Consider the following 26291-nt stretch of genomic DNA (forward strand, 5'->3'; position numbering starts at 1 on the left):
GGGGGCGTCCGTCCGTGGGGCCGGTGGCGCACCTGCTCGGGAGCCCTCGGGCGGGCTCGCCAGCGCGTGCTCTGTTGAAGGTGGGGTCGCTCAGCGTCAAGTGCTTGTCCACGCCGTGCCACACTTCGGGACACATCTGCTACTTCGTGACCAAGCCCGGCAGCTCCGAGCCCCCTGCCGTGTTCACAGGTGAGCGTGCAGGTGTGTGTGCGGGGGCCGAGGATTCTTTGCAAAGACCCCCTTGACTTAGGGATATCTCTCAACACTGGGGACGGAGAAGGAGAGCATTTGCAGCCTCCTGCGCGGGGCTGTCGGGGAGCTTGCCCTGGCCCTCAGGGAGAGCACAGGAAGGCCCCAGCTCGGGCCGTGTGAGGGGCACTGTCAGGACAGGCCTTTCTAGCAATCTGGGGGGCGGGGCTTCTCCGTTTTGAGGGAACGTGAGGCGCTGTGGCTGCTGGCTGGGGAGCCCGTGCGAGGAGCAGAATGGCTGAGCGCGTCCGCCGGACGCGGAGCAGGCCTGTGGGCTGCACAGAGGCCCCTCTGTGTCCTGACCTTTCTCAGCCCATATCGACAGCTTTCAAGTCCGGAGTCTTGCAGAAATTTAAGTTTCAGTCATGATGTCACTGCAGTGGGAGCTAGTTGGGAAATGCGATGGGGCTCCTGGAGGGACTCCGCAGTGGGACGGGCGTGTGCGGGGCTCGGTTACCAGCGAACGCGGCCGTGGGCTCCTGGGTCAGGCAGAGGTGCTAACAGAAGGGGGGGCCTCTGCCGCCTCGTGAATTGGACAGCACCCCCACACCGAAGCTTGCTTTAAAGACTCGGTCGTTTTTGGTGTCCCCAGTGTGGTAGCAGTAGCTGCAGCCCCTGAGCGGACTCTGCATTCTCGCCGTGGGACCCCGGACTTGCTCTGGGCCTTGACGGCCAGTGTGGGGCGGGGGAACCGGCCCCCAGCGCCCCCTGTGGGAACAGCGAGTGCGGAGGCCCTCGAGTGGCCACGGGCAGCTGGTGTCATGCCTGCTCGCCCGTCACCGCTGTGCGGATGTCAGCCTGGCTAAGTGCCAGGGGTGGGGCGTGATCAGGGCCTGGGAGCGAGGTGGGTCCCTGGGGACTGCGCAGACTGGAGAAGCCTCCTCCCTGCTTTGGGGGGTGGGGCTGCCTGCTCTGAGACCCTGCCCTGAGCCCAGGCCCTACGCTGTGCCCGTCCTCCTGGACAGCGGCTGGCAGAGGTGTGGTGTGTGGATGAGTTGCGTAGCGTCCTCGGTGCTGAGGCTCTGACGTCTGCCGCCTGGACGGTGAGGACTGAACGTGTGGGAACCAGGGCGTGCAGTGAGGCACGGCGGCAGGTGTGGGTATAGGGGCTGCTCCCCCAGAGGGAGGGCCTGACCTCGAAGTCTCCTGCACCTGCGTGTGCCCCAGCCTCTTCTGGGGTCTTGTGGACTCAACCTACCTGGAGGGGTTGTTCAGGGGCAGAACCCCAGTCTACCACCAGGCTGTCCTGTCGTGTCCTGGGGGGCAGTGTGGCACCGCCTTCGCTAGGTGGGCCCTGACTCCTGTCTGGCACGACCCCACGGTAGCCCTGTGGTCCTGGGTTGTGGTTCGGGCTTCTTGGGAACGGGTCTGGCCAGCGCTGCTAGAGGAGGACTCCCCACCACTGGGGCCTGGAGAACAAGTGTGTCCGAGCTCCTGCTGGGCAGGGAGGCAGCAGAGGCTGGGCAGGTCTCAGGAGGGGACGTCCCCTCTAAAGGGCTGAGGCAGGAAGGGGCTCTGTGAGGTGGCAGGCCTGTGTGCTGAGGACCCAGGTGGTGGCTGGTGAGCTCAGGGGCGTGCTAGAGGCTGGCGCTGGCCGCCAAGGGTAAGAGGAGACACGGGAGGAGGGTCTTGGAGGGCTGTTGGGCCCGTAGGGACGAGGGCTGGTTTGGGGTTCCTGGCACTAGGGCTGACAAGATGAGGTCACCCTACTCCTCCCTTCACTGACCCAAGGTGTGGGTTTGAGCAGCTGTTTCGGGGGGCTGGTGGTGCCAGTGAGACTTGAGGGGGACCAGTGGGGGGGTAGGAGCTGAGAGCTGGGGGTTAGGGTTTCTTGGTTTGTCTCTCTGTCCTGCTGGCGGCCCCCACTGCTGCCCTGGCTGTCCTGCTTCTCAGGCGACACCCTGTTCGTGGCTGGCTGTGGGAAGTTCTACGAAGGGACAGCGGATGAGATGTACAGAGCCCTGATTGAGATCCTGGGCCGGCTCCCTCCAGACACGGTAGGCAGCAGCCCGCGAGTGGGGCCCTCACATTCCTCCCATGCTGGGGAGAGCGGAAGGGCGGGGGCACTTCCTCTGGAAGCGAGGCTTTCTGTTCATGTATTTTTATTGTTGTCTAACACGCACGCACGAAGTGTCTGTGTCCTGAGGGGCACAGTGCTTGTCGCTAACCAGACCCAGCCCGGAGCCCCGTGTGCCCAGCTCCGAGGGGTCTGTGGTCAGATTCTGGAGACTCCGAGCTCACAGTGTGGTGTTTCCCCAGCGAGTGTACTGTGGTCACGAGTATACCATCAACAACCTCAAGTTCGCGAGGCACGTGGAGCCCAGCAACGCTGCTGTCCAGGAGAAGCTGGCCTGGGCCAAGGTGAGCGGGGCGCGCTGCGGGGGTGCGTCTGTGGGGCAGTCACCCGCCGGGGCTGCCCGGGAGCACTGGGGGTCTGGGGCACCGTCTCTGGTGTGAGCACGAGGTGCTCCTCCTGGCCTGCCCTGAACTAGCGGGGAAGCCCCGGCTGTCTGGTTGAGGTCCTTGCCGACCCAGGGGGTCTGGGCTGGGCCCGGGGTCCCACACTTCTAGCAGGTGCCCAGGGGAGGCCGGAGCTGCGAGTCCCTGACCTGTTGTCCATGTGCTGGGCTACGGGTTAGGCGGGACAGTGAGTGGGCACCGCAGCCTCCCTGCTGGGGGCACACAGTGGGATTCGCCCCAGAGGCTGCTTGTCTGAAAGGCATTTATTTCTGTGATGACCCCGGTGCTCAGAGGTTTGGTTGCAGGGCTGGCTTCTTGTCCTGGAGGCATCGTCGGTGGCGAGGTCTGGAAGTGCTGCTGCAGGTGGCTGGGCTGAGGGACGTGCTCCTGGATGCGGGGGGTCTGTCTTCCCCTCAGTCCCCGAGAGAGGGTGTCAGGAAGACACACGGCTGGGAGGCCTCACGTGCGGGGCCTTCCGGCCCGTTCAGGGAAGAGTGCCGCCTCGCAGTTCTGTTTTTTAATAAATCACCTGTTTTGGTCGAGCATCTTTATCGATCTGGGCCATGGGCTGACAAAACAAGACTTGTTAGAATTCAGCCACCTGCGTCAGCTGGCGAACGTGACTCCTTTGTTGGCGGCGCGCACAGAGGATTCTTCGTGACCTCACAGGACTCGCCCTGTGTATCTGCTTTACGTATTGTTCCGTGGCTTCTTTCTCATTTAATAACGGGTCCTAGTGCCCTTTCCATAGCACTCTATACGCACCAAACTAATTGTGTGCGTAGTTACCTGCTTTAAAAAACTAAACTTTATGGAAGATGATGTTCATCCAATCAAACGTACCTGTTTTGAGTGAGGAAAATGCAGTTTGATGGATTCTGGCAGCACGTGCCCGTGAGATCCCTTCGCGCTCCGTGTCCATGCGGTGTCCGGGCGGCGTCCAGCTTTCTGCTCCTGTGGGCAGAGCGGCTGCGAACCTGCGTGCGCCTCGGCGTGGACACGGGTTTTCGCTGCTGTGGGTGCGGACCCCGGGGGGAGGTGTGGTTCGCGTGGGCTTCCCTTCTAAGAAGCTACCAGACCGCCTCCCCGTTGGTTGCACCACCTGGCGTTCGCTCCAGGAATGCTCCTCACGGTGCTGACGTGAACGGGAGCCAGTCTGGGGGGCGTGCGCTGGCGTCTCCTTGTGGGTTTAAAATTCCCGTCTCTGAGGGTAAAGAAACCGAGCGTCTCTCCTGGGCTCACTGGCCTCTTACGGGCCCTCTTGTGCAAAGCGTGTGTTCGCATCTTCTGTCCATTTAAAAAATGGGGTTGTCTTAGTTGCAGGAATTCCTTATATATTCCGGAAACAAGTCTTTGTCAGAAACGTACCTGAGATGTCTTCTCTGTTGTTATGGCTTGCCATTTTCTCCCCTTAACAGTATCTTTTTAAGAATACAAGTTCATACCTTTCATGAAGATCTGTTTATTAGTATTTTCTTTGACACTTCGTGTCTTAAGAAATCTTTGCACGCCCCTTGTCAAAGAGACTCTGCTGTGTTTTCTCCTGAAAGTTAATGGTCTTAGTTTTTATGTTTATACAAATTTGTATGTAGGTCTGTGGTCCAGTTGTGTATGGTCTAAGGTAAGGGTAGAAGGGCCATTTTTTTTTTTTTTTTTGCATATTCACATCCAGGTGCTTAACACCATTTGTTGGAAACACGGTCTTTTCCTCGCCGGGTTACCTTGGCATTTTCGCTCAATAAAACAGACAGTATAGGCACGAGTCACTTCTGGCCTCTCCTCTCGGCGCTGCTGATCCGTTGGACGTCCCCCCCGCCGGTAGCAGACAGCCTTGATTGCTGTAGCTTCTGGTGAGTCTAGGAGTCAGGCTGTGTACGTCCCCTAGCTTTAGACTTTCTTAAAACTGGCTTTGGCTCTTCTAAGTGCTTTGCATTTCCACACAAATTTTAGGATTATCTGGTTAATTTTTACCCAAAAAGTCAGCTTGGCTTTGGATTGGGACTGTGTTGTAACAAAAGATTTGTGAGAACTGAGGTCTTAACAACGCTGAGTCTTTCCACGAACCTGCTTTAGCTTTCCATTGATTGAGGTCATTAGTTTTTCTCAGCAATATGTTGTGATTTTCATTGTTACAGAAATCGTGCACATTGTCGAATGTATCCCTAAGAACTTCACGTTTTTGGATTTTATTGGAAATGATTATTTGCTAAAGTCTTTAGAAAAACAAGTGATTTTTGCATTTTGATCTTGTGACCTTGCTCACCTCCCTCGTTCTAGCATCTTTTCCTTAGATTCCTTAGCACACATCCACTTCATCAACAAATAGAGACAGTTTTATTCCTTCTTTTGCAATCTGCATGCCTTTTGTTTACTTGTTTTGTCCCGCTGCACTGGCTAAGATCCCCAGGACAACGTTAATGTCAGTGGTGAGAGCGGACACCTTTGCCTCGTTCCCAATCTCAGGGAAAGCATTTGGTCTTTAATCACGAGGAATGATATTAGCTGTGGGCTTTTTGTAAATCCTCTTAGGCTGATGGAGTTGACTTATATTCCTGGTTTTCGGAGAGTTTTTATCATGAGTGGGTGCTGAGTTGTGTGAACTGGTTCTTTTCTTCATCTGTTACATAAGTAAGTTTTTTCCTTTACTCTGTTAATATGCTGGAGCGTATCAGCTGGTCTCCAACGTTAAACCAGCCTTGCTTTCCAGACAGACCTTGGTCGTGCTGCGTTACGTTGCTGTAGTGTCTTCTGTGTTCACAGGAGATCGTGGTCTGCAGTTTTATTTTCTTGCAGTGCGTTTGGTCTTCGTATCAGGGTGATGCTGGCCGCATAGAATGAATGGAAAGTGTTTACTGCTATTTTCCAGAAGGGTTTTTTTCTGATATTATTTATTTGTTTAATGTTAGAATTCACCAGTGAAGCCACCTGGACACTGAATGCTTTTTGTGGAAAAATCTTTGTTGTTACGAATGTGTGTCTGCATGTGTGGCCATTAGATTTTTACATCTTCTTGATCACTTGTGAGCCACTTGTGTCTTTCAAGGAATTTGCCCATTTTGTCAAGGTTTTCAAATTTATTGACATAATTTTCATATTTTTAAAAAAATACCAACTTTGTTGTGGTTTAGCTCACATGTAACAAACGTTAAAGTGAACGACTGAGTGAATTTTGGGAGATACACACCCCCCCGTCACAGTTAAGACAGAGAATGTTCCCTGGGGCACCTGGGTGGCGCAGTCGTTAAGCGTCTGCCTTAGGCTCAGGGCGTGATCCTGGCGTTATGGGATCGAGCCCCACATCAGGCTCCTCCGCTATGAGCCTGCTTCTTCCTCTCCCACTCCCCCTGCTTGTGTTCCCTCTCTCGCTGGCTGTCTCTCTCTCTGTCAAATAAATAAATAAAATCTTTTAAAAAAAGAAAGAGAACATTCCCATCACGCGTCTGCTCTGCAGGGCTGCAGATAACCCTGCTCCGTGGTAGGTCACGAGGCTTCCATTTGGCCATTTAAGAAATTGCATCGTCTTATTTTTGTTAAGAGGATGTTTCTCTCTCTCTTTGTTTTTTTTTTTTTTTTTTTGTAAGTTTGTCACGTAGTCTCTCCCATTCTATGGCTTGCTTTTTATTTTCTCAACAATGTTTTTTGAAGAGTAAGCATTTTTAATTTTGATAAAGTCCAGCATGTTAACTTTTTTATGGTTCGTACTTCTTGTCTCTTACCTAAGAAATACTTGCTTTTCAGGAGGATCAAAATTTTTCTCCTTTGTTTCCTTTGTTAAGTTTCCTTTGTTTAGCTTTTCCTTTTAGAGCAGTATGTCCCCACCCCCGGCTGTTAGATCCGTAGTGATAGACTGCTGTTGGCGATTTGGGTTCCTTCATCATTCTTACGAATTTTGTTGATCTTTTTAAAGAACAATTTTTGCCTTGTTTTTACAATTGCCAAGCTGCCTGCCGAAAGGCTCTTCCTGGGTCATTCTCGGGAGCCCGTGAAGGGCATAGTCCTGCCTGAACACCCTGTGATGGGATGAGCACCTCCCGGGGGGGGGGTGCTTATCCCGGGGCAGGGACGCGGGGCACTTGGGTGTTTTCTTCTTTTCTGCGTTGTCTGTGTTTTTGCTGGTTATTCTATACTGTAAAACACGGACTTCCTATTGACGAAAGGTTTGGCATCCCCCCTTCACCTTCGGGACGGCGAGGGGAGGAGGGACAGCTTGCTGGTGGCGGCGGCCAGGGCACTTGGGTCCGCACAGCAGGAAGGAGCCTGTCCTCACACTGAGCCAGCTTTCACTCTGCCCTCTGAGTTGGACGGCATTTGAAGATCGTGAGAAGGTACTTAGAAATGTTACCTTTAGAAGTTTCTGTGTCAAAGTGAGCTGTGTCGTCCGCAGGAGAAGTACAGCATTGGGGAGCCCACGGTGCCATCCACCATCGCGGAGGAGCTCACCTACAACCCGTTCATGCGAGTGAGGTGAGCGGGCCCTCGGGGATGTCGGCTCTGCCGCCGCGCACAGCCCAGGTGTCTGCTCCCAGCACCCCTGCAGGCCCCAAGTGCTGGAGGCTGCCCCGACCTCTGTCACGTACTGCCTCGCCTAGGGGACAGGCACCTTTTCTCAGAAGGGGGGGGGTGCTTTCCTTGTGCCCTGGCCAGGCTTTGGGGTCCTTTCTGACCCTGGAGTTCGGATCCATAGGCAGCTGAGGTACAGTCCCTGGGGATCTCGGGGAGCTGCCACCTGGGCCGTGCTGGATGCCAGTGGGAAGTCGGCGTCCCTGCTCTCCGGGTCACCAGCAGGATGGCTTGGCCGCATGGGTTCTGCAGTTAGGAGCGCACAAGCTGGCTGTGGGCTGTGGCATTCCATTTTTTAAGAACGTCCCAACTTCTGGCTCTTTTTGTCCCCGGCGCCCTGGGAGGGCAGTGGGCACGGTGCGCAGCCTGCAGTCTGGTGTTCGGCTCCCGCAGGGAGAAGACCGTGCAGCAGCACGCGGGCGAGACGGACCCCGTGACCACTATGAGGGCCATCCGCAAAGAGAAGGACCATTTCAAGGTGCCCCGGGACTGAGGCGGCTGCGGGCCTGGGGGGCCCGTGCCCGCTACCCTCAAGCACGTGGGTGTTCGGATGTTTTAGATAAATTTCCTACCAGGAGTGTAGGAAATCCAGTCTTGGTTTAATTTTAAATTAATTTCGGAGCCCTTTGCTTGTTACCAGATGTTCTAATGCATATTTATAAGAGAAGTTGAAAGCGTATTCCTGGATGCTCGGCTTGGAGACTCTGTTCTCTCTGGCCGCCGGTGTGGGTGGGAGGACCAAGTGGTGCGGCCAGACCCAGGGCACGATGGGGGCAGGAAGGGCTGTTCCCAGCTGGCCCATTTCTGCATCTGGAGGTCTTCCTCTGTTCTGGACGTTGGTCCTTTGACTTCCATCTGTGGGGAAGAACGGTGCCTGGGGCTCCGCTCGCGCTCTCCTCTCCTGCCGGGATGGTGCTCCCTGCAGATGCGGGACGGCTTCCAGGTAGCACTTCTCCAGCCGAGGTTGTCGGTCACCACTCTCCCTAGGTGGCCTCAGGCCGCTGAGGTCATGTGTCGAGGTTCTGGGCGGGTGTGGAGCTGCCTGTCTGGGCCACGGTGCTGCACGGCTGGGAAGCACGGAGTCCTTGTCCAGAGAGGATGACCTCTAGATGGAGCCAGAGCTCCCTGTGACCTGCAGCCCCCCCGCACCCCTGGGGCTGTCACGGAACGGGGTTTGCACGGGACCTTCTAGATGTCTTGTTGTACGGCTCTGGAAATAGCCTAGGTGTCTCTGTGTTCGTTGCCGTGCTGCTTGGCCGCACCCGTCCACCCTGGAGACTGCGCGCATGCGGGGTAGAGCTGTGGCGGAGGGGCCCATGCCCCCCAGCATGCTTTGTGGTGTTGGCAGCCCCCACCCCTGGGGCCTGCGGTGTCCTGTGGTGTGTGTGTTCTCCCTTTCCTGCTGGCATTCCCCCACGGTCCCCCTGCTCTTAGTCCTGTGCTCCCAAGTGCACATGGAAATGTCCAAGAGCACACAAATATTTGTAAAATACATGAAGAGAAAGACATGCCCCATCACCCAGCCTCTCTGGGCCACGGGCCCCGAATAGTAGCTGTTGCCCTTTGCACGTGCTGCCCTTGGTGAGGGGGTTCCTGCCGGGCTGCCCCATGGGCTCTGGGGCCGCGGTGGGCCTGCTATGGAGCCAGACACGTGGCTGAGGTTGTGGGTCTGCGACGTGCGGCTCTGAAATGCTCTCGTGCCGGCGCTGCATGCTGGCCGTGGAGAGCGGGAGAACATTCTGGCCTACCTGCAAGTGAGAGCCACGTCCACCGCATCCATGTGCCACCCGCCGTGGGGCTGGCCCACTGCCGCAGGGGGAGATTGGATCCTGTTCCGCGCGCGTTGCTGGCCACTCAGGTTTCCTCCCCCGGACCGCCGCTTCGCCCGGGGTGGGGGGGGGCTCCCCACTTTTCTCCTGGGCTTTGCTCCTCACTAGTCACACGAGGCCTTGGTTTCCCATCATGCATGTTGGCAGTCCTTCCCTTTGGCTGCTGGCTTCATATGCTGGCGTCTCACTGAAGAAATCCTTACTGCGGTCACGTGCGCGTTACCCGTTGACCTTTCCCTCCTCTGCTGCCTTCTCGTAAGTCCGTCCAGTAGCTCTGCGCTTCCTTTGGACCCTCACGTCTGTGGTTCCTGTGAAAATGCTGTTCATGCTGGGGGCCAGCGGTGTGTCCCCGGGTGTCTGTCCCTCCTCGTGCGCACCGCCAGCCCTGCTGCAGACCTGTCCTGTGGGCCCACAGGCCGCATTCCTACGGCTTTAGGATAATTCTTCATCTCCAAGAAGGGACACAGCCCAACTTTGTCCTTCGGCAGAGTCTTGGCCGTTTGCCCTGAGGTATGAACATGAGAATGTTTACGGCTGGGGTCGGAACAGGCGTGATACCGTGACGCGCGGGATTTCTGGGCTGGTGTTGCAAATTTCAAGTTTGAAACACGCCGCTTGTCCAGCATTAGGGTCTGTGCTGCTCTCCCTGTTGCTAAAACCCAACTCTGACGCTGAGCGCCCATGTCCGCGTGGCCCTGCCTCTGAGGGCTCGGTCCCCAGCAAGACTGCGTGGGCTCCCCTGGGGCGGCGGTGTGCTGCTCAGCCACACCCGTCCACGCTGGAGGGTCTGTGCGGCCACTGTGGACCCCTCTGGCTCAGTAACTCACCAGATGGCTCCTAGAACTCTGAGACGTGCTGCCCTTGGGATTTTGTAGTTTGATTATAAAGGGTAAGAGCAGGGCCCCAGGGCGAGGCCTGGGGGGCCCGGAGTGCTAAGCTGCGCCCTCTCTGTGGGACACACTGCGTCACCCTGCTGGCACATCTCAGCCTGCGTCGTGCTGTGCGGTGTCACTGCGTCGTCCCTGGGACTGCTGGCCGTATGTGCCGTGTCCCCCTTGTGTTGACCCCAGCGTGGCACGGGCTCCTGTGAACAACAAAGTCCCCCTCTGCACCCTGTGGGGAGTTCCAAGGACTCGGAGGCTCCCTGCCCAAACCAGGGCAAGGGCAGACAGACCACTGGACAGCAGATGCCTTTCCACCGGGTGTTGACTCTCACCCCAGAGGCCAGCTCTCTGGGAACGTCCGGTCCCTGGTCCTTCGTCCTTTGACACTGTTGTAAATGGTGTCTGTTTAAATCATTCCAGGGTCAGGAGCGTAGAGAAGTGCAGTCAGCTTTGTTCCCAACCATCTACTCCTCCCCGCCTGAGCTCTGTTCCCTTCATGAACCTTCCATGGTCCCATTGCTGGGACTTTTGTTCCCTGGGTCTCCCAGGTTGAGGTGAGGCGAGCGAGACCGTGGCCCTCATCCCCGACCTCACTGACGAGCTTCACAGACACCTGAGTGTAGCTGCTGTGGCCGAGGCCGAGCTGCTTTGGGGGTTCACTCCACCCTCGTGGAGCTTCTGTCCTGGCAGAGGGACCTGGCAGCCAGCCTGGACGAAGGAAGCACTAGAGAGAATCGGGCAAGAGCAGGAACTGTCGCGGCTGGGCAGGCCTTGTAGACACCTGGAGAGAAAAGTGAGTGCCAAGGCCCTGGGGCAGCAGTGTGGCTGAGCCCTGAGAGGAGGCAGGGGAGCAGCAGACAGGACACGGGAGGACCTTGGTGCCCACTTGAAGACATGCACCGGTGGGCAGAGCGGGCCTCCACCAGCATTTCTCTGAGGGCCGCAGCGGGGCTGCTCGAGGGGTGCAGGGGTTCCCAGTGAGCTGAGCAGGACACCCCAGCTTCTGCCCCAGCTGGGGTCTGAGCTGTGAGTGTGGCATTGTGGGGAGACAGATGGGGCTCACAGAAGGCCCATGGGGCTGGGTTTGGGCAAGTGGAGGCCAAGTTGGCTGTGAAGCACCCTGGGGTGGGGGTGGGTGGGCAGCGGAAGGTCAGGGTAAGTCGAGGCTGGAAATGCACCCTAGGGGGTCACCAGCATGTAGGGGAGTCCTGCAGCCGGGAGCCGCTCATGGGGCAGTGAGGTCAGGAGGTCGGGGTGCCGGAGAGGCGCTCATGCCAGCAGGGAGAGGTGCCAGGAGGAGGGGCAGGTGTGTGGGACACCCAGAAGTCCCCCCAAGCGGGAACTGGGTGTCCTCACATCGTCTCCTCAGTGGATTCTGCGCAGTCAGGTTCTGGGTGTGCTGTCTCCCTGCGGCTATCGCCGCCGGCCGGGTGCCGACGCCTTCTCGCCGGAGCCCAGCTGCTGGCAGATGATGAAGGGACTGGAGTGTTTGGTCTCGGGGAGTGTGAAGAAGGTAAATTCTCATCTGAGCCTGGTGTTTCCACAGCTACGGGCCTGTTCGTTCCCTTGTTTTTCAGCCACCTGGGAAGCGTCTTGCTTTCCAGTATTTTCTTCTTCCTGTTTTTAAAAGATCTGAAGTCACCACGACACCCCACGTGGGGCTTGAACGCACAACCCCGAGGTCTGGCCACACACTCCACCGCCTGAGCTGGCCAGGCGCCCCCCTTTTCAGAAGGGCCCGGGGTGCCCTCCCGCTCCCTGACGCCTTCCTGGGGCTCCTGCCTTCTCAGCTCCTCAGGGGTGTTGTCCTTGTGAACAAGAACGTGAAGTTGGACACTCACCCGAGGGCGTCTGGTGTGGAGCCCAGAGTGTGGCTGAGGGACTCGCGTGGTCCCTCCTTCGTGTCTTCCCTGCCGTGGACTGATGTCCTTTCTACTATGAGCCCAGAGCCTGGGCGTTTGCCTCTCTTGCTCCCGACTCCTGACCCAGGGCCGCTGCTGCCCTCGGAGGGGCTTCATGTGAAAGTCTCTCCCTAGGGCTCCATGATCTGTCTTCCCGGTGGGGCCTGTCTGCTCTTTGCCGCCGCCCTGTGTCACGCGCTGGTTCCGTGGGACGTGCCCCACTGCAGCTAGGAAGTCGCCGGGCTTCACCAGTCAACCTTCCGAATGTTTTGTTTATGAGGTGAGGGTCACAGCAGTGCACCAAGGGCACCGTTCCAGGGCACTGAGCACCCCTGCACCCCTAGTAACCCCAAACTTCGCATCATTAATCCGTCAGTAAAACCATAAAAGGTTCCTTCTGGTCCACCTACTTCTGCGGATGCTGATTCTGCATTGGAACAGCAAGAGGCTGGGAAGAACTGGGTCGTGGTGGGTCTAGGACAGAGTCTGGTGCAGGGGCTGCACCCCATGTGCACCCAGGACTCTGTGGGAAGGGTCAGCCCATCTGGGGTCCCACTGTGGCCAGGTGGGTGTATGTGGTCGGGGAGGGAGACAGGACACCGCGTCTTTTCTCTTCCTTCCCTGGCCCACAGAGCTTTCTCACTTGTCAGCTAATATTCATAAGCTGGAACCTGACTTCTTAACAAGCTTCTGTTGAAGCAACGGACGTCTCGTGTCGAGTCTGAATGGGCATGGGTGCCCGGAGTGTGAAGCCCAGTGCAGGGCTTGGTCTCATGACCGTGAGATCACGACCTGAGCCGAAACCCAAGCATCTGCTGCTTAACCGCCTGAGCCCCCCGGGTGCCCTGAAAAGTGGAGGTTTACATTCTCCCTCAGAGGTAGACGGCCGGGATGACCCATCACCACGGATGCAGGGGGAGCGGTGAGCACGCTCACTCCACGGAACCCACGTGTGTGCAGAACAGCCCACCCGCGTGGCGTTCTGCAGCACAGACCACGGCATAAGCCACAACATGAGTCACGATGAATTTTAAAAGACCAAAACAATGACGTATGTTTGCTAACTCCAGCAGAATCCGTTCCCTGTGGCAGAATGAAGTCCAGACGCCCCCTGCCTCCAGAAAGCTCTCTGACAGCACGTGGGTCAGAAGGAGTGAACGTGGAAAGCACACCGTCCGTGGCACACCGCACAGCCCAGAGCCTCACGCGTCTGCACAGAAAAGAGGAAAGGTTCTATGTCAAACCGGAGAAAAGAGCAAACAAAATGCAAAGGAACTAGAAGAAAAAGGAAAAGTCAGCAAAACAGAAAACCCAAAGATTAGTTGAGAAGATCACGAAGTTCTCTGAGAAACCCCCAGTTACGCTGCCAGCAAAGCACACACACGTCGACGAAATCACGCAGGAGAAGGGGCAGGGCTGCCCCTCCCCCCCGAGGGACAGGCATCCGGGCTCCCAGGGAACGCCGGCACAACCGCCCGGACCAGTCCCTGGAAAGGCACAGACCACTTCCATGCACCCGCAAGGAAACAGGAAATCAGAATGGACCTGTAACAACAAATCGAACTCGTATGAAGTTTGAAGTCCTCGTTAGAGGAAGAGCCCAGCGGCTTCACGGAGCCTTCTGCTCCGTCGGTAGCACCAATCACACACAGACTCAGAAAACGCAGAGGGACGCTTGCCTGAGCCTCCTGTGAGGGGAGCGTTGTCCCGACACCAAAGCAACAGACCTCACGAGAGAAGACTAGACATCAGTGTCCCTTGTGAACCTAGATGTCGAATTCACCACGAAAGATCACTGACCCTAGCACAGCAACGTCCTGTCCCACGACCAAGTAGTCAGCACGGGAATGTCAGTCGGCCAGACATGCCAAAGTCAACGGACAGCGTAGCCCGTCCTCATGGAGCGAAGGACAAAACCCAGGATCAGCTCCGTGGAAGCAGCAAAACCCCGGCCACACCCACACACACGGTCGTGCGTCCACCGTGAACGGAAGGTAGCTTCCTGGGCCTCAGGACAGACGACGCCTGTGTGAAGGGCCGACGGCTGCCCCGCCCGGGCCTCCTGCCAGAGGTGCCCTCATTCCTTGGCTCCTCATGTCCTTCCTGTGCGTTCCAACACCAGCAGCTGTGGTGGAATCCTCCCATCGCCTCCCACCTGCCCCCAGAGACCCTCGTCCAGGATGTTTGTAATGACACTGGGTCCACCTGGAAACTCGGCAGCGGTCCCACTGTCCCGGGTGGCCGGACACAGTCGTGACCGAGGGGTGAGGACGGCTGTCCCTTTGAGAGCATTCTTCCGTCACAGCGTCGGAATTCATGGTGACCGGTGGGACGCTCACCCGTAAGACCAGGAGCGAGGCATGTTTGCACGTGCTCTGTACTCAGCCTTGTACTGGACGTGCAGTGAGGCATGAAGAAACCACTAGACCACGGTAGGGTGCAGACAGGAAAGGAAGAAGGAAAAAATGTCCTTCCTCACAGACGAGATGACCCCATAGGGAGCTAATCCTAGGGTTCCACATACACGACACACCCAGGACTGGGAAGTCTAGCCCGGTCCCGGGATACAAGGTGAGTAAAAAGAATCCATTCCATTTCTGTGTGCTACTAACTGCTGGAAATGGAATTAAGATGATTCCGTTCACAGTAGCACCAAACTAACAAGATACTTAGAAATTATTTTATCAAAAACAGTACCAGATTTATAAAGATCTAAGTAAATGGAAAGGTGTTGCATATCCCTTGATTAAAACATCTTTGTGATCCGGTGTGAGGCACATGGAAAGCATGAGCCAGAAAAGAAAATAATCAGTGAGCTGGATGTCATCAAAATAAACTTTTGCATTTTAAGGGACGACGTCTTTTTTATTTTAGAATAGGCTCTACACCAAGCATGGAGCCTGAGGTGAGGCTTGAACTCATGACCCAGAGATGGAGACCTGAGCTGAGATCGAGAGTCTGATGCTTAACCGACGGAGCCACTCAGGCGCCCCATTTTTTTAAAAAATGGATAAGCCACAGACTGGGAAAAATATCCGCAAATATTATGCTTGATAACCTATAATCCATCAAGTGTTGGAACTCAGAACCACCTCAAAGCGAGCAAGACTTAGCCTCCCACCCAGGAAGCAGAGCTGACGCGCCGGACGGGACAGCGGGGCGCGTAAGGAAAGGGTGTGGGGCCACGGAGAGCGCACAGACGTAAGTGTGCCTGGCCGGCTCAGTCAGTGGAGCATGTGGCTCTGCGGCTTTTGGTCTCGGGGTCGTGAGTTTGAGCCCCATGTTGGGTGCGAAGATGACTTAACATCTTTTACAAGTTTTACATAAATAACCATGTGAGCCAGCGACTCCGCCTCCAAGAACCTACCCAGAAGCACGAAACACACGTCCACACCAGAGTTGTAGATATATGCTCGTGGCAACGTCCTAGCAGCCCCTGAATGCACATGACGCAGACGTCCGGCAGCTCAGCAGGGGAGCGGAACCCACGGCGGCCCATCCCTGCCACCGACTGCCCTTCAGCCACGGCACGGAGCACTCCAGGCTGCCGTGCGGGCGGACGCAGAAAACCTGCTCTCTGGCCACGGGGCGACACGGGAGAGCACACGGCACACGTGAGCGTCCCGCAGCTGGAGCACAGGTTGGGCCGCACCACACAAACGGGGGGCCGTGCACCTCGTGCCAGTCAGGCCAGGACTGTCGGTGCAGGCGTCACACTCGTCGACACCCTTCCGGAGTTCTCAGCCCGGACAGACAGCGGAAGAGAGAAGACTGAGGAGGGAAGTGCATCGAAGAGTCACCGTCATCTAGGAAAAATCTAAGCACCAGGTGCACGATCGTAACATGAACGCGCAGAAATGCCGAGCGACACCAGGGACACTCCAGACGAGAGGAGGATGTGCACCACGTGCGGGGGCGAGGGGGTCCGCTGTGCACAAATCTCAGCACAACCCACACCACAGGCTGTGGTTTCGGGGCAGACACCAGTGAGCTGCTCACACAGCCTGGAAGGGAGAGCAGGGGCGCCGCACACGGAGCCTTGCTGCGCTCGTGGGAGGCTGCAGGCGGGAGGCCTTGCTCCGCGAGGGACGGACACGGCCCCCCGCCTCCACGCTCGTGGGCAGGGGACCCTGACGTGTTCCCAAGGTGCTTCAGAAGCGTTCAAGTCCACATGCCGGAGTGGCCGTGAAACCCCCAAGACTGAGAAATCGGACGGCAGGTTTCCCACCCTCGCTGCAGTACTTGACGGATCCGGCTCAGTGCGCAACGTCTCAGGAGACCATGTTAGGATGACAGAGAGGAAAGTCTCGCTCCGGGGCAGAAGCACACGCTGCCCACGTAGACCCGGTGAAGGACCTGCACCAAGACTGATGTTTTTAAAACACCGATCAGACGGACCCCTAACCAGAAATCGGCAAGACACGCACACGTGTGCCCTTCACAGAACAGGACAGTCCCTGGCTCGCGAGCTGACAGGCTGTGGTCCTGCCGGTGTCTGAGAAACACGGAACAAAAGCCACCATCCACTCACCTTCAGGGCTCGGGAACAGACAGGGTGATGGTGGGGCGTGCAGGGCACCCCTCGGCCCCAGGAGGTGGTGACCCGCTAACTGCTTGGGAAGGCTCAGCCTCACCTGCCAAGAAGACGCACACCTGGATCCTGGCAAGTCCACCGAGGACCCACAGGCTCACGGTGCAGTGTCTGTGGGCAGCAGGCGGGTGAGCGCGTCCTGAGACACAAGGACGCGGGGACAGCTGTGTGTACGAGCAGCCAGACCCAGTGCTTGCGTGCAACGCCATATACGTGACCATCAGCAGCAAATGAAACCAGACGCCTCAGGGACACCCTCAGGCGGCCAGCTCCCTGAGTGGCCAGGGCGGCGAGGGAGCGGGGGGGGGGGGGGGGGGGGGGGGGGGGGGGGGGGGGGTGCAGGTGTAGCTGTGGGGAGCACCCTCCCCAGCGGCCAGGCCCCGTGGAGGGCTGCGGCCGCAGGGGGCCAGCCGGAGTTTGCAGAGAGAGCCCTGTCCCCTCCCGCTGCACACCCTCCCTTCCCACCCTGCCGAGGGCCGGGAACGTGCTGAGTCGGCACTTTGCGCTGTGTAAACCCCTGTTTACCGTGTCAATTTCTGGGCGTGCACTTTCTCCCCGCGGATCTATAATTTCTGAGAACAGAGGCTGAGAACCGACCTGGAAATCAATCAAAGCTCAATAAAGGGAGAGATAAAGCTGCCCCCACCCCCGGCACCTGGAGCTGTGAGCCAGGCGGGGGTGGGGGGAATGGAGAGGGGCGCCGCAGCTCCCCCTGCCCTCCCTGCTGGGCTGCAGACCTGCTGCCTGCCGCCTCCTGGGTAGGAAGTACACTGGAGAGCCTCCCGGAACCGCCGCCAGCCTGGCTCTCCTCTCAAGGGGAGCCCGACTCTGCCCTGCTGCTCGAATCGCCCCTTCCTGGGGGCTGGCCACGTGCAGTGCAGCCCTCCGGCCTTGCCTCCCGGCCTCTACCAAGGACCCCTTCCCTGGCTGTGCCAGCTGTGCCCAGGGCAGGTGGATGAGGGCGTGGCCGGGCTCCCTCTGCTCGAGCAGCCAGGGGCCATGCTGGCTGTCAACCCTCTTCCTGGCCTGACCTGGGGCTGACCTCAGGCCAGGTACTGGGCGGCCATCCTGTGCGGAACAGGCTGGTCATGGCCCCACAGGAGCTCTGGAGAACAGCCTGGGTCCCAAAGCAGGTGGAGGCTGGTCCTGCGGCCACAAGACCTGGCCCCCAAGGCCAGGCCTCCCTCCACTCTTCCCGGGAGGGCAGTGCTAGGGAAAGCAAACACAAGGGGGCCAGGGGCCCTGCCCGGTGTTCCTAGAAGAGGTTGGGGGGAGGAGGAGTGGCCAGACACCAGCTGACCCTGAGGTCCCAGAAGCCGAGGCTGGTCGGGGCCCCAGGGAGTCCTAATGAGGACCCCACCCAGGTTGTTAGGAAATGGGCAGGGGGAAGGAGGGGGGTGGTCAGCGTGCCGGGCCCATCTCTCACTTAACTCCCACGTGGCCGTCTGCTGAGTGGGAGGTCCCCCACCGCTGCCTGAGGGGCTCCCGCCCAGCGGCCCGGAGCCAGCCAAACATGAAGGAGGCTTTGGGGGGAATGGAGCCCCCCGGCCTCTCCCCTGTGCCATCTGCATCTGGGGCATTTGGGGCTGATGCGGGGTGCCGGGCACGAGAGGGTTAATGGAATCCCGGCCAGTAGGGCTGGGCTGGGCTGGCCAGCAGCAGGGTGCTGGCTGCCCCAGCAGTGGGGAAATCAGAGGGCAGGAGCAGCCGGCCCCAGCAGACGCACCCAGCTCACGGCCCGCCTGTGGTCTGTTCTGCACGCGGGATGGTCCTGATTAGAGGTGAGGTGCCCCAAGGGCCCCGGCCCCGCGCACCCAGCCCACAAGGCCAGGGGCAGCCCCAGGGAGGGCTCAGCTTGGGGGCGTCTACGGTGCAAGTGTGGCTGCCACCGTGCTGAGGGATGCGCCCTCGGGCACCTCCGCTCCCTCTGCCCACCTCCTGTCGGGTCCCAGGGCCCACGACCGGGCACTTGGGGAAGAGTGTGAGGGGACCCTTCCCTGGGCTGCGGACTGCCACCCTCGCAGCCCCTCACAGGCCAGGCCCTGACGCCCCATCCCCCTCAGGGCCCGGCCCCGTCCAGGCGGGTGTGGGGCATCCTCTAGCGCTGCCTCTGGCCTCAGCCGGACACCCGAGCCCGCCGAGGGCAAGGACGGGCCCCGATTCCGTGGGCAGCCCAGCGCGTGATGCAGATTTTGGGGTGTTGTTGGTGTGGGGCCCAGCGCCCTTTGTCCTGAAACACCCCTGACCCCTGGTGAGTTGAGCGTGGAGTCCCTGTCTGCCCTGAGGCAGGCGCCCTGCTCTGCTCCCCACGTGAGTGCCGGCTACGTTCCTGGGTGAGGCGCACACGCCAGGGGGCACGTGGGTGAGTGCCCCCCAGTCTGGGAGCCTAACTGGGGTGCCGTGTGCCTGCTCACTGGCCAGCCCTCAAGGGCAGGGAGTGCATACCTGCACATTCCCCAGGCCCACCCGGCAGCACGGCCCCTCTCAGTGTCCACGCTGGGGACGCAGACGGCCACACGGCCGGGGGCCTCTACTCTCCGTCTCTGCAGAACAGGCATCACGAACCTCGTGGGCCTGTAGGGTGGAAAGGGCGGTTGGTTCTGAGCCGGACGTCCCATTCGTCCTGCCCGGCTCTGCTTCCCACTCAGGCGGGCAGAGCGCGGCTCTGAGCTCCCACCGTCCTCCGGGCCATCAGCAGCGCCGCCCCTCATGGTCACGTGCTGCGGTCCGGGTGCCGAGTTCCAGGCTGAAGCGCGCACGCAGGCTGCAGCTCTCGTGCCGGGCTCATGTCCCTTGGCCCTCTCCCTGCAGGAGGCCCGGCCCTGGCCGTGCTGTTGCTCTCCTGGGCAGCGCTGGGCCCCTGTGGCCTGGGGGGAGCAGAGCCCGGGGCCCCGGGGGCCGCTGAGAGTCTGCCGTGCCCCGCCGTCTGCACCTGCGGTCACGACGAGTACGTGGAGGAGCTCAGCGTCTTCTGCAGCTCCCGGAACCTCACGCGGCTGCCCGACAGCATCCCGGACGGCGCCAGGGCCCTGTGGCTGGACGGCAACAACCTGTCCTCCATCCCCGCCGACGCCTTCTGGAACCTCTCCAGCCTGGCCTTCCTCAACCTGCAGGGCAGCGGGCTGGCCAGCCTGGAGCCACAGGCGCTGCACGGCCTGAGGCAGCTCCAGCACCTGCACCTGGAGCGGAACCAGCTCCGCGGCCTGGCGGCCCGCACCTTCCTGCACACGCCGGGCCTGGCCTCGCTCGGCCTCAGCAACAACCTGTTGGGCCGGGTGGACGAGGGCCTCTTCCAGGGCCTGGCCAGCCTCTGGGACCTCAACCTCGGCTGGAACAGCCTGGCCGTGCTCCCCGACGCCGCCTTCCAAGGCCTGGCCAACCTGCGCGAGCTGGTGCTGGCGGGCAACAAGCTGGCCTACCTGCAGCCCCCGCTCTTCTGCGGCCTGGCTGAGCTTCGGGAGCTGGACCTAAGCAGGAACGCCCTGCGCAGCGTCAAGGCCAACGTGTTCGTCAAGCTGCCCAAGCTGCAGAAACTCTACCTGGACCACAACCTCATCGCCGCCGTGGCCCCCGGCGCCTTTCTGGGCATGAAGGCGCTGCGCTGGCTGGATCTGTCGCACAACCGTGTGGCCGGCCTCCTGGAGGACACCTTCCCCGGCCTGCTGGGCCTGCACGTCCTACGCCTCTCGCACAACGCCATCGCCGGCCTGCGGCCGCGCACCTTCAAGGACCTGCACTTCCTGGAAGAGCTGCAGCTCGGCCACAACCGCATCCGGCTGCTGCCCGAGAAGGCCTTCGAGGGCCTGGGCCAGCTGGAGGTGCTCACGCTCAACGACAACCAGATCCGGGAGATCGAGGCGGGCGCTTTCCTCGGCCTCCTCGGCGTGGCCGTCATGAACCTGTCCGGGAACTGCCTGCGGACGCTGCCCGAGCAGGTGTTCCGCGGCCTGGGCCGGCTGCACAGCCTGCACCTGGAGCGCAGCTGCCTGGGCCGCATCCGGCCGCACGCCTTCGCCGGCCTCTCGGGGCTGCGCCGCCTCTTCCTCAGGGACAGCGGCATCGAGGCCGTGGAGGAGCAGGGCCTGGGGGGGCTGTCGGAGCTGCTGGAGCTGGACCTCACCGCCAACCGGCTCACGCACCTGCCCGGCCCGGTCTTCCAGGGCCTCGGCAAGCTGGAGTACCTGCTCCTCTCCGGCAACCGGCTGGCGGTGCTGGCGGCGGACACCCTGCGGCCCCTGCGGCGCGTCTTCTGGCTGGACGTGTCGCACAACCGCCTGGAGGCCCTGCCCGAGGCCGACCTGGCGCAGCTGGGGCAGCTGCGCTACCTGAGTCTCAGGAACAACTCCCTCCGGACCTTCACGCCGCAGGCCCCCGGCCTGGAGCGCCTGTGGCTCGAGGGCAACCCCTGGGACTGCAGCTGCCCCCTCCGGGCCCTGAGGGCGCTGGCCCTGCAGCAGCCCAGTGTCGTGCCGCGCTTCATGCGGGCCGTGCCCGAGGGGGACGACGGCCAACCGCCCGTGTACGCCTACAACAACATCACCTGCGCCAGCCCCCCGGGCGTCTCGGGCCTTGACCTGCGCGACGTTGCCGAGGCCCACTTCGCTCACTGCTGACCGAGGCCCGGCCTGGCCGGATGCCACCCCGGGGCCCTGCTGGTGTGGGCACGGCCACCACATGGGCCCCGGGCCCCCCGGTTCACTCATTAAAAGCTATCTGACACACACGTGTGACCACGGGAGTGCAGCTTTGGGGGGGAAGCTCGGGCCTGTGCCCCCACCCCACGCCCCTCCCGCGACACCCGCCTGCTCCCGAGGGTGGCAGTGCCCTTCCCATGGTCCAGAGCCCTAGCACCTCGGTCGTCCTCTTGGGAGTGTCCTCGGAGGAGCTGGTCCTGGGGAGCTGGTCCTGGGAAGCTGGGCACAGCCAGGGTGGCCGCTGCTCGTGCCCAGCGTGGATGTGGGTTCTTGCCCCCCCCCCCCCCCGCCGCCGCCAACCCTCCGCCCGACGACCACAGCAGCCCTTCTCCTCCCCTCTTGTTCCACACCAGGAAACGTCTGTCCACGGCGCCCCCGGTCCCCTGTCACCCCCGCCCTGGGGGCCACCTTGTCTCCTCTGCCTACATCCCAATCTCTTCCCTTGGGAAGAGTGCTGTGCCGTGCCCTGTCCCGTGCCCTGTCCCACTTTCCCTCCCGGCCTCCCGCACCTCACTCCCAGCTCTGCCCCGGGCCCCGCGGTGTGAAGGCCCCGCAGCGTGGAGGGTGTGAAGGGTGATGGGGGATGGGCCGTCAGCTGCGCTGAGCTGAGCCTCCCCCAACACCACATGTTTCTCCACCATATCACCAAGCCCTCCACACACTGTGCCCAAACTTGACCCAAACACATGCAGGGGCCCACAGGCCAGGGTCAAGGGGCAAAGCTGGCGGGACCAGGGCACGACGCTCTGAAAGCATCAGACCCATAACTGTGGCAGAACACATTTAATTGTGGGTTCCTCTGAAGTTAACAAGTCTAACCCTTCACAAGGCGCTCCCCGCTGTCCCCAGCATCGCTCAGGGTGGCCCTGAGGATGGCGGACGCCCCAGGATTTTCCAGCCGTGCAAGCTTGGTTACCGCCGTGGAGCCCTGGCTCCCAGGAGCAGCCCGGCCGTGGGTCCAGGGCATGTGAGCACCGTGCCGGGAAGAGCGGATGTGCCATCACTGCCAAGGCCCACACCTTCCCCTGGGCCCTGCCTCCGGCCCACCGGGGAGAACCACCCACTGCCGGTGGCTCTGACACACAGATGTGGCTCCTGGGGCGGGGAGACGCCTGCACTGCCACGGCCTCTGCTTCGGTCTGTGCGCACACGGCCAGGAGACACAAGAGGGGGCTGCCTTGGTTAGGAGAGCCGAGCAGGCGCCTGGCTCAGAACCTTCTGGGCTATGGAGGAGAGCGCGGGGAAGGCGGGACTGTTAGGGAAATCCCTGATGAAGTCTCGACCTTCCTCCAGGCTCCTCGTGAGCTCAGGGTCCAGAGGCACAGAGCCTGCCAAGGGAGAGGGCAGGGGAAGGGCCGTGAGGGACAGCGGCCAGCTTCCCAGCCCCACCCCATGCAGGGCTCCCAGAGCCCGCCCCTGGCTCCCTCGGGCGCCCCTCAAGCCCGGCTGGCCGCTGCCATCTCATGCGTCCGGGGCGCAGGGAGCACAGACCCCCGGAGTGGCCCTGCTGTGCTCACCCAGGAAGGGGACTCCGGCGAGTCTGGCCAGCTCCTCCCCACCTCCCCGGGAGAAGACGTTGGTGCACTCCTAGAACACAGACGTGCGGGGCCCCCTGAAGGAACCTCCCACACACTTGGGGGGCAGGTCCAGGGGGGTCCTTGCCACCCACAGCCTGACCCTCCCTTCCCTGCGCCCTGCGGGGGCTGGCCCGCCAAGTCCCCACGACTCACTGCGCAGTGTGGACAGACGAAACCACTCATGTTCTCCACGACCCCAACCACCTGCAGCCCTGTCTTCCTACAGAAGGTCAGCTCCCGCCTCACATCCCCCACAGACACTGCCTGTGACCGGGAAGCAGAGAACAGCGGTCCACTTCAAAGCGCACCACCCAGGGCATAAAGAGCAGGGAGCATTGCCGGGTCCCGGAGCGGGGGGGGGGGGGGGGCGCGGACAGCTGGGCAACGCGAAGGCGCTCCCACAGTACCTGGGGCGTAGTGACCACGAGGGCCCCCAGCGGGCTGTAGGGGCGCAGTGCCTCCACAGTGGCCATGTGCTCGTCCGAGGTCCCTGGTGGTGTGTCCACAACCAGGTAGTCCAGCTGTCCCCAGGCCACATCAGACACGAACTGCTTTATCAGAGCTAGAAAGACACAGGGGTCTCACTGGGGTCTGAGCGAGCCCCTCGCCTCCAGCCAGCCTCCCGCACAGAGGGGCCTCTGCAGGTCCCGGGTCTGCCCAACAGCAGTGGAGCAAGCCATTCCTCACAGACAGTGGGAGGCATGCAGCACGGGCCCCGCAAGCACCCCTCTCTTCCCGGCTGTGGGGCCACCTCTGCCCCCCGAGACTTCCCGCTCAGGCCTGAGCCAGGAGCTGTGATCCTCCTGGGGGTGTCTGTGCCTGGACTCAGGTTCACGTCCACCTTCTGCAGCAGAGAAGGTGACCTGCAGCGCCCAGGCCGCGTCAGCACGTCCTGCACGCAGCCCCTACATGAGCCTGCTGCCTGCCCCTCCCACCAAAGGGCTTAGTGGGGCCTGCTGGTGCAGAGCCCAGAGCCCAGCCTCAGCGCTCCGCCCCCCGGCCGGGTGGCCTCAGATCTGAGCAGAACCCTTCCCGCTCCGGGAGACGGATGGGGTCATTGACAGCCTCACAGAGGTTCCTTCTGCTCTCAGCTCCCACGCGGGCCTGTCCGCTCAGGTGAGCAGCAGGACGGTTCTGGAAATAGCCGGCTGTTGGGGTCTCCAACTCTACCCAAGAACCCTGGGGAGGAGGGCCTGCAGCTCCTGCGGGACTCTCTGATAGACCTTTTATTTGAGCACGCGGCGGCAGTTGGGAGAGGCAAGAAGGCTGACCCTGCCGTCCCCCACCCCATCATTACCGTTCTTCTTGGGGCCCCTCCACACCACAGCCTCATCCGGGCTCTCCAGCAGGAAGCCCACAGACATGAGGGAGATGCTCTGCTCCTGGTCCACAAAGACGGGGACCCAGCCACTGTCACACTGGTGCACGGCCCTGCCCTGTGCCCGAAGCATGCGGGGGATGCTGGGGCCACACAGGTCCACGTCGAGGATCCCCACCTGCAAGGAGGCAGGACGTCCATGAGGGGCAGGAGCAGAGATCAGTCCGTGGAGGGGCCAGGGTGGGGGTGCTCACCTTCTTGCCTGCATGGCGCAGGGCCAAGGCCAGCTCCGTAGAGATGGTGCTTTTCCCGACCCCCCCCTTTCCCGAGAGGACGAGGATGATGTGCCGGACACCTGCCAGGTTTCCAGGCTCTGGTCAGAAGAAGGGAGGAGAGCAGAGAATTCCCTTCGCACCAGATGCTCTCAGAAGCTCACTCCAAAGGGTCACAAGCAACTCCCACGTTCCAAATTCTGAGACCTGCCCCTTTGCCCCCACAGAAGCAAACACCCCCAGGTGGAAGGTCTTTCAGCGGCCGGCCCCAGACCAGACCTGTGGCTTCCCCAAAGGCGGCTGTGTCAAACTGCCCTCTCTACTGTGAGCACGTGTATGACCGCGCCTTTGCTCTCACACACGTGGGTGATGTAAACTGATGGGCTGCTGATTCCAGCGGGAAACAGGGCTATAATGACAGGTGTGAGGTGCATCTGCTGGGGTGGCCCCCACCCCGACTCCTAGGATCTGGGTCCGATTCCTAGGTCCTAGGTGTCCAACCGCTCTCCTGGGGTCAGAGGCACTCAAGGCAGCCCTGGCCTCCAGTTCTCAGGAGGGACGCTTAGAGCTCTAGGGACCTGAAGCCTCAGTCACACGTGGACGCAAACCCACCTCTCTGGCTCAGACCGTGTCTTAGCCCCAAGGACATAAGGGCGACCACAGGCTGCACCTCCATCCTTGGCTACCCCCCAAGCCACCCCAGGCCCAACTGTAGCTCTCTGCTGCGGGCCACTCTGCCTGGGCTCTTCCTTCCAAAGAGCCTAATATGTCATCGAAGAAATACCATCCCAACCCCTGTCACCCCCAGGGTTGCCATCTGCATCCACACAACCCTCAGTCCCTCTGCAAGACCCTAACCTTCGGTCTCAGTACCCTCTGACCTCACCATCCACACTCCTGCCCCACCTCCAACAAGCTACTCTCCCCACCACCCTGCCCGCAAGCCCGGGTCCTTGGCGGGGGCTCCACAGAGGACGCCCTGGTCCTGGCCCTCCTGCAGACCCTCCTCTCAAAAGGAGCTGCAAAGGAGCCCACCTCCAACGCCTCGCGGGGAGGAGCTGAGACGGGCACCGGGCCTGGCTCCCGGCAGGTCCGGGTCACCGATACCAGCAGCAGCCCCCGGCCGGTCTCCGAGGGCACCCCGGGGCCGCACGCCACACCTGCTTGCACCCGCTCGCACCTGCTAGAACGCCACTTCCACGAAGAAGCAAGAGTACGCGGAGCTCGGGCTCCCCTTCCGGGGACCCCCGCTCCAGTCACGGCTCTGCCGCCACCAACCAGGCCGCCGAACCAAGGCCCCCGGGCGCAGCAAGACGCGGCTGTGAACTGAGGCCTACGGGCGCCGACGACCGCTCCCCCGAACACCCGGGACCGGCCCCTCCCGCTCCCGCCAGCCCCACGCACTCACCCGCCGCCGCCTCCATCCCGCCCGCGGCGCCGCACAGCACCCGTCCGCGGCGCCCGAACTCGCTCCCGTGTAGCGCCCTCCCCCTAGCCGTCCTGATAGGCCCACTCGCGCTCCACTCAGCCAATCACATCTCACGTAAGGTGCACGCAGTTTCCGGAGCCGAGGATGAACCGGAAACGAACTCACTTCCGTGTCCATCCCCGCCTCGCCCCGCATCCAATGGGCACAGGGGCCCTCCCTCCGACGGCTTGAGAGGGGACCAATGGGGATGTGGAGTCAGGATTGACAGGTCCAGCAACCTTTCGTCAGGAGGCATGTGCCGCGCGGCCCGCCCCCTATCCGCAGCCCCGAGCTGCCAGCACCCGGCAGCGCCCGCCAGCGGCCGCGGGGCCAATGCGGCGCGGGGGGCGGGGATTGTTTACGTCTCGCTCCGAAGCCGAAAGTAGGTCACGGCCGCCCGGCGGAGCGCGGCAGCGGCGGAGCGGTGGCAGGTGAGCGGTGGCGGGCGGCGTCCGCGCCCCTGCGGTCCTCCCGGCGCCGCCGCGCAC

The 26291-nt window shown here is 61.0% G+C and overlaps 4 protein-coding genes and 1 long non-coding RNA gene across 10 annotated transcripts in view; 3 read left to right on the forward strand and 2 right to left on the reverse strand.

Annotated features, from left to right (window-relative positions):
* The window catches only part of HAGH (hydroxyacylglutathione hydrolase), a 16729-nt gene extending 8781 nt beyond the window's left edge, over positions 1-7948 (forward strand). For all 3 annotated transcript variants that reach the window (XM_034670634.1, XM_011226168.3, XM_034670633.1), the window contains exons 5-9: positions 81-189; positions 2143-2246; positions 2509-2610; positions 7094-7173; positions 7663-7948. In XM_034670634.1, the coding sequence (XP_034526525.1) occupies positions 81-189; positions 2143-2246; positions 2509-2610; positions 7094-7173; positions 7663-7762 (495 nt within the window). In that variant the 3' untranslated portion in view covers positions 7763-7948. The remainder of the gene's footprint in view (positions 1-80; positions 190-2142; positions 2247-2508; positions 2611-7093; positions 7174-7662) is intronic.
* LOC117804199 lies at positions 2955-16518 on the reverse strand. Its single transcript, XR_004628542.1, has 2 exons — positions 16415-16518; positions 2955-13093 (listed from the first exon to the last, which is right to left on the reverse strand). It is a non-coding gene; the product is annotated as an uncharacterized LOC117804199 (long non-coding RNA).
* Positions 16519-16736: 218 nt separating this feature from the next.
* On the forward strand, positions 16737-21260 carry IGFALS (insulin like growth factor binding protein acid labile subunit). Its single transcript, XM_019800683.2, has 2 exons — positions 16737-18255; positions 19286-21260. The coding sequence occupies exons 1-2, from the start codon at positions 18240-18242 to the stop codon at positions 21085-21087; spliced, it is 1818 nt and encodes a 605-aa protein (XP_019656242.2). The 5' UTR covers positions 16737-18239; the 3' UTR covers positions 21088-21260.
* Positions 21261-21936: 676 nt separating this feature from the next.
* On the reverse strand, positions 21937-25880 carry NUBP2 (nucleotide binding protein 2). Of its 3 annotated transcripts, none has more exons than XM_002920182.4 (7): positions 25744-25879; positions 24318-24436; positions 24043-24241; positions 23153-23307; positions 22899-23009; positions 22686-22755; positions 21937-22496 (listed from the first exon to the last, which is right to left on the reverse strand). In XM_002920182.4, exons 1-7 carry the CDS (start codon positions 25757-25759, stop codon positions 22351-22353), a joined length of 816 nt encoding a protein of 271 aa, XP_002920228.1. In that variant the 5' UTR covers positions 25760-25879; the 3' UTR covers positions 21937-22350. The 3 variants fall into 3 exon arrangements, with proteins under 3 accessions (XP_002920228.1, XP_019656245.1, XP_019656244.1); XM_019800686.2 differs by lacking the exon at positions 25744-25879 and adding an exon at positions 25371-25499; XM_019800685.2 differs by lacking the exon at positions 22686-22755 and having other exon boundaries at positions 25744-25880.
* A 199-nt stretch (positions 25881-26079) lies between these two features.
* Positions 26080-26291, forward strand: part of SPSB3 (splA/ryanodine receptor domain and SOCS box containing 3) — a 5620-nt gene continuing 5408 nt past the window's right edge. Inside the window, exon 1 of one of the 2 annotated variants that reach the window (XM_034670632.1) lies at positions 26080-26234. The gene's annotated coding sequence lies outside the window, so the exon portion shown is untranslated. The remainder of the gene's footprint in view (positions 26235-26291) is intronic. The other variant, XM_034670631.1, reaches the window with a different exon arrangement.

Source organism: Ailuropoda melanoleuca, chromosome 10, assembly GCF_002007445.2.
Source record: "Ailuropoda melanoleuca isolate Jingjing chromosome 10, ASM200744v2, whole genome shotgun sequence".
Taxonomy (NCBI): Eukaryota; Metazoa; Chordata; class Mammalia; order Carnivora; family Ursidae; genus Ailuropoda; species Ailuropoda melanoleuca.